This window comes from Emys orbicularis, chromosome 1 (assembly GCF_028017835.1).
Source record: "Emys orbicularis isolate rEmyOrb1 chromosome 1, rEmyOrb1.hap1, whole genome shotgun sequence".
Lineage (NCBI taxonomy): Eukaryota > Metazoa > Chordata > Testudines > Emydidae > Emys > Emys orbicularis.
In genome coordinates this window covers 157,074,272-157,093,859 of record NC_088683.1, presented here as the reverse complement: position 1 = coordinate 157,093,859, position 19,588 = coordinate 157,074,272, and the positions used below count along the sequence as shown (strand labels likewise).

Here is a 19,588-nt window from a genome sequence, read left to right as displayed (position 1 = left end):
ACAACTCAAAACTAAAATATCTTGTAGTGACAGAGCAATGGTGACTATGACTTGATCTTTATAATTATTGCATTAAAATCTCTCTCCCTTGCCTTCTTGTCTTACTAAAAAGAGCTGGTTTGAAAGCTTTAAAATAAAACTCTTTTCAGACATAAGTAGAGTTTTTTTAAAGCCTCTTTTGGCTCAGAATAGAGTCAAAAGGGGATGCCTTTTCAAATATTGCTTATGGTTAGTATTTCAGCTTCAGAGCCTGTTTTTCCAAAATAATAATGTATAGATCTGATAGTTTTGGGCCCCACACTACAAGAAGGATGTGGAAAAATTGGAAAGAGTCCAGCGGAGGGCAACAAAAATGATTAGGGGTCTGGAGTGCATGACTTATGAGGAGAGGCTGAGGGAACTGGGATTGTTTAGTCTCCAGAAGAGAAGAATGAGGGGGGATTTGATAGCAGCCTTCAACTACCTGAAGGGGGGTTCCAAAGAGGATGGAACTCGGCTGTTCTCAATGGTGGCAGATGACAGAACAAGGAGCAATGGTCTCAAGTTGCAGTGGGGGAGGTCTAGGTTGGATATTAGGAAACACTATTTCACTAGGAGGGTGGTGAAGCACTGGAATGCGTTACCTAGGGAGGTGGTGGAGTCTCCTTCCTTGGAGGTTTTTAAGGCCCGGCTTGACAAAGCCCTGGCTGGGATGATTTAGTTGGGAATTGGTCCTGCTTTGAGCAGGGGGTTGGACTAGATGACCTCCTGAGGTCCCTTCCAACCCTGATATTCTATGATAGTCCTTGTCAATATTTGTTACTGGACATCTGATACAGTATTTCTGATACACCCTTCATGACATTAAAATTTCTCAGTTAAAATTTGACAAGTTTTTCCAATGTACCTTTTGGCTTTTCAGTTCTCAGAAATGTGATATTTTCATAGCTGCAACAATAAACTTGCTAGTTGAACCTTTGATACCTGGTTCTAACAAGACAAGTATGAGGAGAATCTTGCAGGCTGTTAATAGCCTATTATTAATTCTGAATAATCATGCTCTCACACACTTTTGATAAACCTGTTTCCTGCTTGTGTTAATTAAACTATTACTTATTTGCACTGTATCAGAAACTATTGGTATAGCAAAGCCAAATTCCATTGCTGCACTTAATTTTCTAATTCAATCCTTTTAACAGTTACTGAGACTCTTTGAATTTAAAAATCATGTATTTTAAATAAAACCAAACTTCCTTTCTCATGTTATAAATGACACCTAGGATTATTGAAAATTATAGAATTTTTAAAACCTAATGCACATTTCACAACTTATACTGTTGATGTCGTTTCATCATTTATGGGAGTAGACACCTTTTTCATTTCTCTGATTGGACATTGAAACTAGACTAGTGAGTTTCAGGCATTGTCTGGGATGAAAACACTAAAAGAGAACATTTGTTGTTTTTTAAACATTGTTTTTGAAGTTACACAAGCATCAGAAAATGTTGCTATTGATCTAATTTTTATAAAAGCTTATTTTGATAAAATCTAAATTTGAGTCCAAATCTGACCTAGCAGTTTGCCTTTAAATACCAACAGCTATAAAAAAATCCAAGGACACAGTTTCTCCCTTCCCCTCATGACAAGCGGCAAGATGGGACACTTTGTAAAGAAATGTTTTCATATTGTTTCATTGTTGCATAAAGCAAAATGTGGTTTGCTGCAAACTTGGTAGATCTTCCGGCAGGCCAGAGCCACCCGCCCAGAGAGTCTCTAGCCCTGTTCCACCTCTGAGTTCCAGCCATCGCCACGCTTTGATTGCAGCAACTCCTGGGAACTTGAGAGGGCTCACAAAAAAAAGTCAGTATAGGTTGGGGTTGTATTCACCTTTTCACATATCTTCTGTGGAGATGACGTGCATTCCCACCTGGCCTACCTTGAGTCCTTCCCCTGCACAGATCCCAGAGGGTACAGAGAATCCTTCACAGAGTCTGAGGGACAGTACTGCAGAGCCATCCCAGTCCATTTGGAACAGGGGAGATCTGAACCTGAATATTGGTCTCTGTGGGGATGAACTGGGTCAAGTGTCTGTGCTGTTTCTGTACTTGAGAGACAACATGCACTTTCAGTCTCAAATTTTTTTTACTTTAGATTAAGGAAAACATTGACATTAAAGAACAAAAGTAAGGTTGCCATGGGAGAGCTCTCTGTGTCTCCTCTGTAATAGACTAGAAGCAACTCTAAGAAATGCCTTTGGAGATTTGTCAATAACTACTGTCTTTAAACCTTCATGACTTTCTGATCACACAGCCACTTCTTGTTCTCTGAAAGGTTCTGTCTAGAGAGGGCTGTTAGCTAATGGGGTGGAGCTGCCATTGTCTGACTGCAGGGCTGTTAACTCTATCAGCATCGATGTACTGTCAGTAGCATTCTGGGTATCTTCATAAAATGACGTGCCTCCTTGGTTTTGTGTAGCTGTCTTCTGTTCCTCCTAACCTTCGTGTGTTTATGACAAGACTGTGGGGGCAGATGGTATACCTGTTACTTTGGCAGGTGCCAGCCACTTTGTATTTGAAATCTTACATTTTCTCCCACTTGCAGTGGAATAACTGGCATTCTTGTTGTAGTATTTCTTCTGCTCTAGTTTTCTGCTGTTTGGTGGTTTTTTACTACTTCAGGATTACTTGTCTTTGGCTGAAAAGGCTTGTTAGATGTTAATACTAAGATTTTTTTTCCTTCTACCTCTAACTCTCTGAACAGATTATTGTAATAAGGCATTGTGAGGTGTCTTTACTTCCCTAACAGTGCTAAATAGAGATTGCTTTAATCTGCCTCTGTTTATGTGCTAGTTGTGATAATCCTTTTAATTCTACAGCTTAAAGCTTTGACATGGTATACTTGAACTGACACATCAGTGAGAGTTGCCAAAATGAACCATTTATGAATTCTGTAATTAACTCATCTGGAAACCACAAGCAGGTACAATGAATTTTCATTTCTATAGGCCCAATAAAAAGTTTTTAAGCATAAAAACTTATTTTGGCCATCAATCTAGAATTACTCAAGTTTTTGTAAGTTTGAGTTACTTTGTGTTTCTTGTCTGAGTTTATCAGATTTTCTTTTGGAAATAGCTAGTATTTGAATCAGATATGCTCCAAACTCCTTTTGCATGTAGGGTGACCAGATGTCCCGATTTTATACAGACAGTCCCGATTTTGGGGTCTTTTTCTTATGTAGGCTCCTATTACCCCCCTCCCACCTCCGTCCCGATTTTTCACATTTGCTGTCTGGTCACCCTATCTGCATCTCCTCCTTTCGTTATTTATAGGCACTCCTGATAGCATGACCATTATAAGAAGCTCCTTACATGCCCTGTATTTTACATTTAACAAATATTTTGAAATTCCATGATAATTTTCTGCAGTTGCTTTGGGTCATGGTGTCTGTTATATGGCTTCCAAAAGTTTAGGGCTGTCTCCATCTTGACCAATTTCTGCCCATAAACGTATTTGTGAAACCACTCACAACCGCAAAAAATGCTGGTGTTTCCTTTTCAATTTGAGCTTAATTCTGTTGTGTTTTAGTTAGCACTTTGGAAGCACGTGACACGGGGCAATCTTCTTGAAACAGGAGTCTCCAATTTGTAGGAGTTTGCATCAACTGAGATATTAGGCTCTCTGTTAATGTACAAATATTGTAGTACCAGTCCTTCTGGCAGATTATGAATGGCACGTGATCCAGTAGGCAGCCTCTGAGAACACCTACCAGATTGGGCCCCATGGATGAGAACGGCATTCCTCTGCTTGTCTTCCACCGGTCTGTGGACTGCTCTGGGGATTAGGTGAGAGGTGGGCATCTGAACACCTAGAGGGAGGCAGCAGTGCATGTGCTCAGAGGCAAAAATGTAGGCGTTGAGTGAGTTTGGGCGCCTACAGAGCTAGGCAGCAGCTGAGCGGGAGTTCTGTGGATGCCATTTATTTTGCAATTGTTTCACTTGCTAGCAATTAATTATACGAGGCAGAAATTGTTTTCCAATATCTGAAGTAATTTGTGAAACATACAGTTCAAGGATCCTCAGTGTCTCTACTGCTCCAGTTAGCCTGGCTTGTGGAGCAATATGTAGAACCCTGCAAATCTGCAGATATCTGCTTTATATATGCAGCTATCTGCATCCACAGATGTGAATATCCGCAGACCATGTGTGCGGATCGCGGATTGGATGTGGATACAAATTTGGTATCCGCACAGTGCTCTAGCAATAAGCACACAGCTAGGGGAGAATCTATTTAGAAGTGTTTGCATTTTTGATGATAATGTTATGCAAGTATAGCCATTCCAAATGTTTTTCAAATGCAAAACATTTCAAAGTTACGTACCTAAAATAGTTAGTTACAAACAAATATGCAGGTAGGGAACCCAGCAGAGCCAAAATTGAATTTTAAAATGCTCTAGGTTGCATGCTTCAAGAAACAAAATGAGATATTTTGATTCCCCTATAAAGGAACAGGGAACTTTGTTTTCTGAAGCACCCTTTATATTCTCCTTGCCCTGAAGCAGTTTTACATGGAAAACTTACCACAAATCATTCCTGACATATAAATTGCATCATGCATAAATAGAAAGTGCTTCAGAACAAGGGGATATTTTAGGACTCTGATAAGCAGTTTCTGTCTCTTATATAAGCTCTAAAGAGTTTGATATCTTTGAATTAAAGATGGGCCCAGATCTTAACACAGCCCACACCCTGGGAGTTTTTGAAATCCAAATTCAGCTCAAATTCATAGTAATTTGAATGTGAAAACACTTCAATTGTGTAAGTAGAGGCAAGTGATTCATACAGTAGAACGTGGGCATCTTTGCAAATTAAATACGTGAGGATTTCTGATGGAGAACGTAGCTCATGCAGTGAAAATGTTTAGCTCTGTCTGTCTTCATATCAAGTGGGATTTTTGCTTTCCCAGTTCCTGGTTATTTTTAAAATAGGCTGAACCAAAACCCAGGCCTGAACCTACCCACACACATTTGATATCATGCTAAAGATACAAATGTTCTGCCTTCAGTCTGTATCTTCTGAGAGGGCCTGATTCTCCATCAGGTCACACCAGTTTTATTTCCATAAACTCTAATGATTTCAGTAGAGTTACACAAGCATTCAACTTGTGTAACCTGGTGGCAAATAAGGTGCAAAATCTCTGTATTAACTACTGAACAGTTAGTCTGTGAGGGCCTGGTGACCACCTCACAAGATTCGGCCCTACATTAGTGAATAAAATTGCTCTGATTTAGGAGATACTCCACCAGTAATGTGTTCACATACTTACCAATACAACTGAAAGTCTGAAGTAAGGAAACTGTCTGAGTCTATTCATAGGAGGGCACTCACTATAAATTCCCAGTTAATTTTCCAGTGGTACTTGTTTGTGCTTAAAACAACTCTTGCTGCTTTCTAGTGAATTGCTTTAACATGCAATGTAGCTTTAGCGTGGCACCAGTAAAATGTGTTTAGAGATGCTTCTTTATCCAGATCTATGTGCAGCATTCTTAAGTGTTTCAATACCCTGTGGTGTCAGTTCCTATCCTTTTGCTCCTCTGTGTTGCTGAAGCATTGCCATCAATTATTTGATACAATCTGTCTGTGTGATGATACCATATGTGAAGTAATGTTTAAAGATTAATTTTAGGACTGTTTGTTTATATTGACTATCAGAGTTTTGTGTTACTACAAACGAACTAGTAATACTCAGGAAAAACATTTGAATATTTGCATTGGCTTCCATGAAATCAGATGTTTGGTGCTTGGAATTTACAGAAGTGCCTACATGAGGAGCCTAAAAATTATTTTCAACTCTGTAACTTTGCTTCCAAAATATCCTGATTTTTTATACCGAACATTGGCTTTATTCTTTGACAGACTTTATAAGCAGATCAATGGTATACACTTGATTCACTAATTTAAAACTGCACACTACAAACATCTATAAATGAACACAAAGTGTGTTGATTGTAAGGCTCTCTGATGGTGAATGTATACATTACAGTGCAAAGGTTCATCTTAGTCACTGGTATTTTTCTCTCATTCTTCATATCAAGTAATACTTTTGCTTTCACAATTCCTGACTATAAAAATGAAGGATTTTATGCTTCCTCATTAGTGTTTATTCCATTATTTTGACATAATCATGACACCTCCATGGAAGAGATGATTTATAGGGGTATATTCCTCTTTCAAAGCCCTTGCAGAAGTTAATGAGAACAGAAAGGAGAATATTTCCCTTTAGGTGCGTAAGTCAGCAGCATACACATTTTCATTATCATTCTTGTGTTTTTTAAGACTGCATGGGGAAGTGAGGAAACTGTGGTGTTATTTTCACGAAGCCAAAGAGAATAGAAACCATTATTCATTTTAAGACTGCTCCATAAAGGTTGCAAGTTTGGGTTCTATTTCTATAAATTAAAGCATGGGAAATGTTTCATTTGAATTGCCTTTTTAATATTCCAAAAAATATAAATCAAACTTTCTTTTAAAGTCACCAGCTCACTGCAGTGGGACCACTGTGTCAGGCAAGAAAACTGCGCTAGGACTGTAACTGCTCGGGGCTGCTTTCATATAAATGTCATGATGATGGTTGGCTCAATTGTTCTTGTCCTTTTGCAATGCATGCATTTTTGTGGCAGTAGGTTACATTTCCAGACGGGCAATGCTTCAGCAATTACATGGAGTCAGTACATTCTCACACGACGAGCGTCACTATGCCGCTTACACATGGATGGACAAAGGTAAGGCTTGATAACACCGCCTTCATTTTTATCCTAACATGTTAGTTGAAGTATCCTGTATTTTTCTGTTGCAGTGAGGTGGGCAACGGTTAGAGGTTCCACGTTCAGGTGAAGTCAGATACAAGACGCTGATTTTATTTGTCAGAAATGTTTCTCCACAAAATAACTATTGCTAAAAATTAGAACAGTAGAACTAATGTTATAATGTTATAAAACAGCAATTGATTCATGTAGGTCAAGCCATGTCTGAATAACCCAATCCATATATAGGGCAGAACATTGAGGAGACAGGAGAGTTATTTTTAGGTGGGCAGAGGTAGCCTGATTGGCTTATTACTTCCTTCGCTGAAGCTCAGAATTTATGATTAGTCATTTAGATGGCACAATCAATGTACACAGTATAATGCTGCTATGCAGGAGGTAAGCTTCAAATGAGAAAGCCCCTGTCAACAGTTGCTTGCAATCTAATGGATAAACAGGTACCATACAGCATACCATACCAACCTGTGGTTCATGAAGCACATGCTAAGTGGTCTGTGGAGATTTGGCTTTTTGTATGGTGGTGGCTGCCTCTCCCAGGCTTCCAGCTGTTTCTACAGGTATTGAGGAAGAGCCTGGCGACCTATAAAATCAGCTGGAAGCAAGGAGGAAGAGCAAGCATAGCTCCATCTACTAGGAGGAGAAGAGGAAACAGGAGCCACCACCAGGGTCTGGAGCTGCCAGGCACCAGCAAGAGGAGACTGCTCAGGGGAGAAGAAAATGAGGCAGCGGGGGTTTATGTCTATTGGAGAAATGGCTGGAGGGGGCCTGATTGTCAGGCCGTGAGTCCAGGACACAAGGACATTTAGTGGCAGAAAAGCATGTTTGGGGGAGAGAGGACACACGACAGGGTACTGTGTGCAGGAAGAGAACAGGATAAGGGGACGGAGTAGCAGAGGAACATTTGCCCTGAAAAGAGGAACAGAACAGAACAGATTGGAGGAGATGTGAAATTAAGAGTAAAATAGAGACAGAAAAACAAAATTAAACTCATTAAAGAGAACTGTGAATACATTCATTTCTTAAGGGTACTGTCCCAGGTAATCCGTTACTTTAGTTGCCAAGGAGCTGTTCTGTGTTCACAGATGGGAGGGGCAGTGGCCCTCATGATCATCAGTGGGAGGAGAGGAGTCCACGGAACAATCTCTATTAAGAAGTGGTCCATACAATGAAGATATTTGAGAACAGAGCAATATAATATAGAATAAACACAGTATGGCCTGTCATCTTTGTTGCTGAGCTGTATTTTACATTAATAGCAACTACATCCATAGAAAGAAATGGGGAGGTGGAAGATAACATTAACTGTGTGGAGGATTGTAGAACAGGCTGGCACTATTTGACTGAAACATTCCCACCTGGTGGCAGATTCTGATGCTGCTGGGAAATGTTAAGTGAGTTCTTCTAACTTGGTGGTGCAGGTAGCTTGTTAACTGTTCCCTGTGTATGGGAGATGGGAGTGCTCGCTACATAGAGAAGTGAAGGTGTGGGCAGAGCAGTCTGGAGGGAGGAGCCCTGGGGCAGCCACGCCTGTGGAGATGGTTGGAGCTGAAGGTTTTGTTGTTTTTTGTCAAACCCAAGGAGGGTGGTGAGTGTGACTCTACTCAGAGTGTGGACTTTGTTTTAGGGCAGGCTGCTCACTCAGGGTGAGATATTTTTGACATATTCTGCACAAGGGGCATGGGGGCGGGGAGAGAAGCAAACTTGAACTGAAGAACATGAGGGCAGAAGTGGCAACAGGCCCAGACTGCCCCCAAACAACAGCTGTTGCAGGCCTTGTGGCAATTTGTGAAGGAGTCCAACAAGAACGGCAGCAACAACTTTGGGAGCTGATGTTCCACAGACTGATTAACCCACGGCCACCGTCTGGACTGCCGGTGAGCGTCAGCCCTTCTCTGTCTATCATGAAACCGGATGGTGACCCTGAGGCTCCTTTTTCACAGTAGAGGTACAAGGGGTAAAAAAAATATATATATTAAGTGCCTACATGTGAGAAAGGCCATGCTGCCCCCGTTTCAGCTCAGTTCCATAGCAGTTCATAGAGTAGCTCTTAGGAAGAAAATTGAAAGACTTAGGGACTCAATGGTGGGCAATGAAAAGAGAAGGTTGGCCAGACACAGAGGGGACTGAGGGGGGGACTTATGTGTTTTGCTTATTAGGAAAAGGAACACGTAAGAAAATTGTGTTATATATTGCACTGTAATTTTGGGAAGACATATGGAAGCCCACAGCCAAAAAGGACAATCACCAGGAATCTAGGAGGAAGCCTCCAGCCCTAAGTATTATGTAAGGAACAGTGGTATATACAAAAACATTGTTCCTCATGGATGTACTGACGATAGAGAGATGAGGTCTAGTAGAGGCCAGGGGTCTGGCTCTCCCAGTGGGTAATAAATGGACCCATAGAAATGGAAGGGCGAATTGTTAGAGCCCTTCAAATCTGTGGATATCCACTTTATAGCTGTAGACCATGTTTGTGGATCGTGGCTTGGATGCGGATACAAATTTTGTATCCATGCAGGGTTCTAGGAATGGTGGCCTGCCAAGTTGTCTCATGGTACACCCAGACTTTGCTGTAAAAGGGCTTGATATGACTCGAGTGCCTTAAGGAATTAGATTCCATACAGGTCCCCTATGACTACAAGGACTCCAGGGCCTACCCAAAGGCTATAATTCCCCTATGAGAGGGGGCAGCTTGCTTGTGTTATCCTGCCCCATTGAAATGCAGGGAGCCTGGGTAAACTTTCAGTCTATCCTGGTTTCCAGGGTGTACCCAGGGATTCATGACCATGCAGAATGAGATGTTGCAGATAGCAAGTCCTCTGGTCACTGCAGGGGCTTTGGGAGTTAGGTTGTCCAGGAGAGAGAAAACCAGGGTGCATGCCTAAGCATTGGCTCTAACAGGCTGGCAGTGTTTGCATAGAAATCATAGAAGTGTAGGACTGGAAGGGACCTTGACAGGTCATCTAGTCCAGTCCCCTGCACTCATGGCAGGACTAAGTATTATCTAGACCATCCCTGACAGGTGTTTGTCCAACCTGCTCTTAAAAACCTCCAGTCATGGAGATTCCTCAGCCTCTCTAGGTGACATGTTCCAGTGCTCACCCACCCTGACAGGAAGTTTTTCCTAATGTCCAACCTAAATCTTGATTGCTACAGTTTAAGCTCACTGTTTCTTGACCTGGCATTGGTGGTTAAGGAGATCACTTTATCACCCTCCTCTTTATAACAACCTTTTAGATTGTTATCATGTCCCCCCTCAGTCTTCTCTTCTCCAGACTCAATAAACCCAATTTTTTCAATCTTCCCTCGTAGGTCATGTTTTCTAGACCTTTAATCATTTTTTGTTGCTCTTCTCTGGACTTTTTCCAATTTGTCCACATCTTTCCCGAAGTGTGGTGCCCAGAACTGGGCACACGATTCCATTTCAGGCCTTATCAGTGCTGAGTAGATTGGAAGAATTACTGCTCATGTCTTGCTTACAACACTCCTGCTAATGCATGAAACACACCTCCCTGTTAGCAGTCATTGATCCTGCTGGGAAAGGCTTAGGCTGAGGCAGGTGCTTTTATACCTCACTCATATAAAAGGGAGTGGCTCTCTGAAGAGAGAGAGAGAGAGAGAGAGAAAACAGATCTACAGTGTGTGAGACCCCTGAGGGAGCAGCACATCTGAGGAGAGGCCTAAACTGAACCTTATCAGATAGTTAATAAAGCTAAATTCCAGGAAGGGGTGGGGTTTTGACTTTGTTTTAGAGCAGGCTGGGAAGGTCACAGAGGGCCTCTGATCTTTCCTAAGTTACATGTTTCAGTTCAGAAATCTTTCATGACTTCAAAGTTTGAGAGAGGTGTCATGCTGAGCTTTTGAAATTCAATCTGAATATTGTATTTAATGGAAAACAGCACGACATGTTCCCAAAGGGATCCCAAAAATTATACCTGTTAATGTCAGTTCTGCTAAAAGGCATTAGTTAATTGTACCGCACAACAGCAACGAACATTTATTCTTATTTAAAGGAAGGAAAAAGTCCTGTGACACATGCAAATGGCACATCACATATTTTAAACACTCTGCATGTCGCCTACACAGACTGAGCAGACATATTTGTCCCTTCAGCACCTTTCACAGCTTGAACACCAATATGTTTGCTTTTTACATGCTCTCGTCATTAATACCAACTACTAAAGGGAAAAATGCATACAGCCTGTGCACCATGTCGGGAAAACGGGGCTTGGGGTCATGGGCCGCCTTGTGTTGTGGGGTCTGGGACACCTGCAAAGCCTCTTCACTAACCCTCTTTGGTCAGCAACTGCAGTGCTGATGAACTGCCTCCAAAGCTCCATGGCTAGAGTGCTGCAAGGTCTGTGAGGGTATGGGGCACATTCATTCATAAGGTATTAGGTCCATATATCCTCACAGATGAGCCGCCCCCTGCTTTTATGCAGGTCTCTGCAGTAGCGTTGAACCAGGGCCAGGCAGCTGCACTAACACCTGCACTGAGAGTTGAATGTGAACTCCCTGGCTGGGGAACATGTGGAACTTGGAAACTGAAACAGGCATAAATTTCTCTTCAGCGTGAGGGGGACTAAAATCCTGCAGTGCTGCGGAGCTCACGTTTGGCAAGGCAACAGCCTCACTCACCGTAGAAGCTCTGCAAACTGCAGCTCCAACTTAAATATAAATTAACCCGCTCAGCTCCAAACGTTGAGCTGTATAGCAATACTTTGATGTGCATCTGCCCAGTAATTCCCAGGTGGGTGCTGGCAACTGGCTAATTTCTGCCACTTGTGCAGCATCACAGGGGAAGGGAGTTTAATGTCACAGCAGATGTTGCCTGTGGGACTGGGATCCCTAAACTACCACTTCCTCAGGAGAGCAGGAACTGTAAATGTGGTGTGAAGCTTAGCTCAGGCTTTAGTTCTGGGAGACTGAATGATGGGGAAGGTTCTTATCCAGGTTCAAGTCTTCACCAACACCAGGAAGCATTCTACTCCCTAATCATTTCTGCTGGTTCCTGAGCTTTCTCCTTTGAGGAGATGTCATGCTCTTCTAGGGATGAAGAAGGATTAAACTTGTTTCTCAACAAGGGCTTGGGAAGGGGGCATTGGACTGTAGATGCCACAGGGATGGCCCCCATTCCACGCATAGATAGACCTGATGAAGGCATCCATAGCTGTCCAGTTATCTCAGCAACTAGATTCAAGTGAGTATCTGAACGTACTCTGAGGCGCTTAGAGAAGTCTCAGGCCCACGAGCTCCAAACGTTTGTTCCAAAGTCTCTCAGCCTCTAGCCTTTTGTGTTGCAGGAAAGCACCTGTAACTTTCAGCGTTGTGTTGTAGCCTGCCTCTGGCTCTGCCTGACTCGGTGTAGATGGATTGCAGAGCTGACCCAAGCCTGTCTTGCAAAGACTAGCCTGGGTCCCTGATTTCTTCTAGTCCAGGAAGCACAGTGAAGGCATTAGAGATGAAAGGAATCAGCAGCAGTGATACTCAATGCAGACTACGCTGTCAGGGAGACTAAGCTGCCTACCTTGTGTGCCAGGAAATGAAAAAGGGCCAAAAATGAACCCCCCTTCCTCCTGCTGCAGCCACCCCCTGCTCCCCTGTGTCCTAATGCCACTCCCGGATCCTTCACTGTCCAGTCCCTTCTCAGCCCCAACTCCCTCCCCTCTGCTCCCACCCTGTGAACCCATAGCAAGGCTGTGTTGAGCAGCTTATTCTGCTTAGTCTGATGATAGACAAGGCTGAGTGAGCATAACCCAAGTCAGTGCCTTCAACACCCAACCAAGCTCGATGCTGTTCCTCTCCAGGAAGGATTGGGAGACTCCCAGTGAGTTTGGTGAGGGGAGAGTGCGTGTGTCTATTTCTAACTGGCGGTCACAGTTCCCCGTGAAACCATACACAAAAAATGTGTATGGTCCAATCCCATGGTGTGGAGTCAGTTGAGGAGCAGAGCAACTGTCTCACTCCATTGTATGGGAAGTGGGAGGTGATTTGGGGGCGAGAAGGTTTAAATGATATTCCTTCCCCCTGCACATTGCCTGGAAGAGGGGCCAGTTCAAGGGTCAGTGTCTCCTCTCAGCCAGCCAGCTGCCAAGAACATCACAGACTAAGGAGGGTTACTCTGAACATAGCCATAGCAGTGTTTGGTGCAAGGCAAAGGGCATGCGCAACAGGATGTGATGCTGGCACTGAGCCCTCACTTCATGTCCTGTAATAAGGTAGATAATTTAGTTTTAAATAATGTAATGTATGAGTCTAGGAGACATCCCTTGAGCCATGACTGGAGCAAATTCTGGTTAGCCTATGCAGATCTCTGTAATAAGCAGCTATTTCTAACAGCCTGATTTGTCTGGAGAGGTCTGACAGCATTCTCACTGTTGTTTATGCATCGGCAGGAAGTTAAGACTATGCAAGTATCAAAACGTTCATCCAGTCTGTAACGAGTCCATGATGTCCATGTACAACAGAGCGTTTGCATTTGGTTTTCAGATACGTTTGGGTCTGTGCTGTAGCTCTGCCAGCTCATGTCTGCTTGATTGTATTTACCTTATTCATACAGAAAACCGGGAAAACACCTTCAGCCGTTCCCGAAGCTCCAGTGTCTCCAGCATCGACAAGGAGTCCAAGGAAGCAATTACAGCTTTGTACTTTATGGAGACCTTTTCACGGAAGAATGACTCTACGGTCTCCCCCTGTCTGTGGGTTGGAACAGGCCTTGGTATGGTTTTAATCATCTCCCTTAATCTGCCTGCTACTGAGGAATTAAGGCAGACAGAACCAGTCATGGTGTCTCCAAGTGGTAAGAGTTTTTGTCTGCTTTCCTGTTCTTTGTCTGTCTCGGTAGCAGGAGAGGGTATAAATATCTGCTTTTATCTGGTTTCTCTGACCAAAATCTCTCATGTAGTGAATATTAACCCCCGGTGGTTCATTACACTGAGTGCACAGAGAGATACAAAGGCGATTGTAGCAGTGATAGCTGTAATTTAGAGACGTAGGACAGTCTGTTTTATTAATCACAAAGATTAGATCTTACATAGAGCTGCTCACATTCCTTGTAAGGACTGGAAACAGGAGACTTTTTTTTTTTCAGACTAGAAAAATAGATAAGTTCCTCCTGGGAAAGTGTATTTGGGATTCCCTTGAACGTGTCAAGAATTTGATGGATCATGTGGCAACAGAAATGTCACTAAATTCCAGTAGAAGGTATCTTTAGATGTATTCATAGTACTCGGCACAAATAGCTATTTTCATATCTAAAGGTCTTCATAAACCTTAACTGATTATTCCTTCCCTGTGACATAGGGAGCTGCTCCCACTTCTGCAGATGAGGCAACAGGCACAGACAATAAGCGACTTGGCCAGTGCTAAGAGAGAGCCAATGATAAAGCCAGGATTAGATCTCAGGAGTTCCTGCCTTCTAGTCCTGTGCACTGACCCCCTCAGACAGGTCTCACTCATAGGAGAGGTCTAGCTTTCAGGACAAAAACTCAGCTTTGTGTAAAAGTAGGTGCAGAATGAACTAGGCCCTTGTTTCCCACCAAGTTACGATGATGATTACAATTACAAGATTACTGACACAGAGGATGGTCAATTGAGTGCAGTTATGGACACTGATGAGGACATACCATGAGAGTAGAAACAAGGGCAGAGAACAAAAAACAAGGTTCAGTTTTGGAAAATACAAGTTAGTGCATGTGAGGAAAAACAATTGCAAGTACATATACTAACTGAGAGGGGGAAATGTAGAAAGCAGAGAGACCTAGAGCTAGCCGTAGGCCGCAGATTGGTCATGAGTTTGTGGCTATGGCTTGGAAACAAGGCTAGTATAATTTTGAATGGCTTAGACAAAAGCATTTTGTCCCTGAGCAGAGAGGTTATAGTCCTCCTACATACAGCTCTGATCCAGCCCCAGCTGGAATATTGTGATCAGGTCGGGGTGTCATTACCAGAGAAATCAGAGGGAGTTCAGAGAAGAATGACAAAATGATTAGGGGGTGAAGGGGATAATTTCCTGGGAAAGATTGAAAGATCCCAAGCACGTCTTGGCTAAGTGACAGGCACAGGTTACAGGGGATACTGGAGGGGGGTAAACACCAAGGAGGGACAGGATTTATTTAGCAGTTTTAAAGGGAGGAAATTTAGGAGTAAAGAACTGTAGTCTGTATTAGACAAGGAAAGGATAGGAGCCACCTCAGTTGCATGCTTAAAACCTGACTGGAAAGACACTAGAAATTGCACTGGAAAGAACAATCCTATTGGTAAGAGAATGGGATACATGCCGTAATTGGCCATTTTTATCTCTAAATTCTACTGTTTTCTATTGAATTTTTTTGTTAGGTTGCCTGAAACATTTTCAATAACTGCAGCTCTGCTCGTTCACCATCTCTGCCTGGCTGCAAAAATATTTAGTGTGAAGCAAAAGGTTACTTTGTGCAGTTAGCAGTGCAGCTCATTAGCTTAGTAGGGCTGAGATGTGCTGCTGTACCCCTAAAGCAGGGGTGGGCAAACTTTTTGGCCCGAGGGCCACATTGGGGTTGCAAAACTATATGGAGGGCCGGGTAGGGAAGGCTGTGCCTCCCCAAACAGCCTGCCCCGCCCCCTCCCACCCCCTGACTGCCTCCCTCAGAATTCCCGATCCATCCAACACCCCCTGCTCCTTGTCTCCTGCCAGCTCCCACCAGAGCCCCTGACCCATCCAACCGCCCCCTGCTCCCTGTCCCCTGACTGCCGCCTGGACCCCCCGCTTCCCGCCCCCTTACCATGCCGGAGCCAGCCACACCGCCGCGCTGCCCAGCAGGATGGTGAGCCAGAGCGCTGGTGGTGCAGTGAGCTGAGCTGTGGGGGAGGGGGAACAGCAGAGGAGGGGCCGGGGGGTAGCCTCCCCGGCTGGGAGCTCAGGGGCCGGGCAGGATGGTCCCACCTCTGCCCTAAAGAGAAAATCTGGATGCAAAATAGACCATGATGAACATATGCACTAGTGACCACTGGATTTTTTGACAAGCATATGCTAAAGCTAGAGCATTATATTTTACAGGTACAGTTCTGACACTGAAGGGAGCAGTGCTGACTTTTTCATGCCTGGACTGCATGGGAGCATTGATACATCCACCCTATGAAGTATGGAGGGACCCAAACAGCATAGATGACAGTGAAAAAACGAGAAAAAGGAAACTTGTCATGTATTCTCCTTCGTCCTCCCAGGATATGGGAGATCATCAGTTTGCTGTCATCTGCTCAGAAAAACAAGCCAAAGTTTTCTCACTGCCTTCCCAGACATGCCTCTATGTTCACAACATCACAGAAACGTCCTTTCTATTGCGAGCAGATGTGGTGACCCTGTGTAACAGCATCTGCCTGGCTTGCTTTTGTGCCAACGGGCATATCATGACAATGAGGTACTTACCTAGCTAATCATTTGGCAAAATTGTAAAAGGCAACAGAATTAGGGCTGTAAAGGGGAGCAGGAGGCACACTGTCCACCTGCAAGCTGCTGTAGTGGGTGGCTGAGCATGTTTTTATTATGCACACATGTAAAGGAAAGCTGTACCCATTTTGCTCTGGTATATAATTTCTCTCAGTTAGTAATCCTTCTCACCATCTAGTACCAGGATTATCTCTGACAGCAATAGCATGGCAGAAGCAGCAGCGCTCACTGTGGCTAAAGTTGCAGAATAGTTTCCATGCAATCTCTCTTTGGTCACTTATAACTGTCAGCTTTCAGCTTCTGGGCTAAAGACTTCCAAGCCTGGTCTCACCCACATATGTTCAATCACTGTGGAAATCAAAATACCGTTCCCTACATTATAAAAAAAAATAGGGCTGCCAAAAGATTAACAAAATTAATTGCACGATTAATCGTGCTGTTAATAATAGAATACCATTTATTTAAATATTTTTGGATGTTTTCCACATTTTCAAATATATTGATTTCAATTACAACACAGAATACAAAGTGTACAGTGCTCACTTTATATTTGTTTTTTATACAAATATTGCACTGTAAAAAACAAAGAAATAGTATTTTCAATTCACCTAATACAAGTGCTATAGTGCAATCTCTATCATGAAAGGTGAACTTACAATGTAGAATTATGTACAAAAAAACTGCATTCAAAAATAAAACAGTGTAAAACTTCAAGGCCTACAAGTCTACTCAGTCCTTCTACTTCTTCAGCCAATTGCTAAGACAAACAAGTTTGTTTACATTTACAGGAGATAATGCTGCCTGCTTCTTAGTTACAATGTCACCTGAAAGTGAGAACAGGCGTTTGCATGGCATTGTTGTAGCCAGTGTCGCAAGATATTTACGTGCCAGATGCGCTAAAGATTCATATGTCCCTTCATGCTTCAACAACCATTCTAGAAGCCATGCGTCCATGCTGATGATGGATTCTGCTCGATAGCGATCCAAAGCAGTGCGGAGCGACACATGTTCATTTTCATCATCTGAGTCAGATGCCACCAGCAGAAGGTTGATTTTCTTTTCTGGTGGTTCGGGTTCTGTAGTTTCTGCATCAGAGTGTTGCTCTTTTAAGACATCTGAAAGCATGCTCCACACCTCGTCCCTCTCAGATTTTGGAAGGCACTTCAGATTCTTAAACCTTGGGTCGAGTGCTGTAGCTATCTTTAGAAATCTGATATTGGAACCTTCTTTGTGTTTTGTCAGATCTGCAGTGAAAGTGTTCTTAAAGCAAACAACATATGCTTGGTCGTCATCCGAGACTACCATAACACAAAATATATGGCAGAATGCGGGTAAAACCATGGAGCAGGAGAAATACAATTCTCCTCCAAGGAGTTCAGTCACAAATTTAATTAACACTTTTTTTTTAACAAGCATCATCAGCAGTGGACGCATGTCCTCTGGAATGGTGGTTGAAGCATAAAGAGGCATATGAATGTTTAGCATATCTGGAACACAAATACCTTGCAATGCGGGCTATAAAAGTGCCATGCAAACGCCTGTTCTCACTTTCAGGTGACATTGTAACTAAGAAGCGGGCAGCATTATCTCCTGTAAATGTAAAAAAACTTGTTTGTCTTAGCGATTGGCTGAACAAGAAGTAGGACTGAGTGGACTTGTAGGCTCTAAAATTTTACATTGTTTTGTTTTTGAGTGCAATTATGTAACAAAAAAAATTCTACATTTGTAAATTGCACTTTCACGATAAAGAGATTGCATTACAGTACTTGTATGAGGTGAATTGAAAAATATGGTTTCTTTTGTCATTTTTACAGAGCAAATATTTGTAATAAAAAATAATATAAAGTGAGCACTATACACTGCATTCTGTGTTGTATCGGAAATCAATATATTTGAAAATGTAGAAAAACATCCAAAAATATTTAATAAATGTCAATTGGTATTCTATTGTTAACAGTGCGATTAAAACTGCGATTAATTATGATATTTTTTTAATCATATGAGTTAACTGTGATTAATCGACATCCCTAAAAAAATTAATTCTTACAAATTCTTTTTTGATTAGCTCCTCAATCAAAATTGCTAAGGTAGAATGTTGAAAAGTGGCATTAAAGCAGTCCTCATTCAGCAGCAGCGTCTTTGAGAGTTCTACCCAACATTGGATTGGATTTAACCAAACTCTAACCTTTGAAAACCACAAGCTACACATTCTGTGGACTTTTTTTTGCCATGGGGACTTTAGGCTACTCCAGGGTTAGGTGGCAGCTGAGCAGGGTTTTGAGACTCTGAGTGGCACCTCAGTGGAGGACTTAGGTGTCTTACATGCAGCTTGGTGTCTAAGTCCTTTTGTGGAGCTAGCCCTAACAATCTATTTTGGTCACTGAAATTTGCTTTGAGACCAATACACAGAGGGAACAGATCTGTGACGTGGAAAGGTGCCATTTTTACAGTAGCACATTTAAGAGTAGGACTGCATTTTAAATACCACAGCATTCTAGTCTATATATGGAAAATACTAAGTTACCTGTGGGTTTGAATCACGTGATAGAATAAAAGCATTTTCTGTAAATCCCAACATAACACAGGCATCTGCTTCTCTTCAGCTTGCCCAGCCTTCGCCCAATGCTGGATGTCAACTATTTGCCAGTTACAGACATGAGGATAGCACGGACATTTTGTTTCACCAATGAAGGGCAAGCTTTGTATCTCAGCTCTCCCACGGAGATCCAGCGACTGACATACAGCCAGGAGATGTGTGACAATCTACAGGTAGGGCTTGTAAACGTAGAAAGCACACATGCTGCTTGGCTTTCTTATTGTGGAGAAATCTTTGAAGCACTAATGGGCTCCCATTGTCAGATCTGTGCTTCCTACAGAGGAGGGCTGTACATGTTCGCAGCACTTCTGAGCCAGCCAGAGGCATCTCAACAGAGCCCTCCCACCACTGCCTTGATCACAGTGGCTTACACCATTCTCAGGCTTTCGGCTGTTAACACCATGTCCTCTGGTTTAAAATCTAATGCAACCTGTTCCTTTTTCAGATAATTTTCATTCAATCCAATTCATTCTTATTTTTAATTTGGAACCTGAAACTCCAAATAACAGCGCAAAGATTGCCCAGATTTTTTGTAACATCTGCAGTGTCATGCATGGAACATATGTCAATTTGCATCAACATTTCCAGAGAGAACCAATTTTCTCAAGAGAAAAGCTTCTACATTTGGAAAGAGTAAAATGGAAAAAGAAATGCTTAATGTCACTGTCTAATGCTCTGATCCCTGAATATGCACGTTCCTTGTGTTAAGTCTATGAAAGGATGCAAAACACTAACCCAAAATTTTATCAGCTAAAGATGGGGGAAACAAG

The 19,588-nt window shown here is 42.6% G+C and overlaps 1 protein-coding gene across 3 annotated transcripts in view; it reads left to right on the top strand.

Moving 5' to 3' along the window:
* The window catches only part of STXBP5L (syntaxin binding protein 5L), a 392,773-nt gene that overhangs the window by 368,257 nt on the left and 4,928 nt on the right, over positions 1-19,588 (top strand). For all 3 annotated transcript variants that reach the window (XM_065413820.1, XM_065413813.1, XM_065413804.1), the window contains 3 exons: positions 13,358-13,597; positions 15,833-16,193; positions 18,826-18,991. In XM_065413820.1, coding sequence (XP_065269892.1) covers positions 13,358-13,597; positions 15,833-16,193; positions 18,826-18,991 — 767 coding nt within the window. The remainder of the gene's footprint in view (positions 1-13,357; positions 13,598-15,832; positions 16,194-18,825; positions 18,992-19,588) is intronic.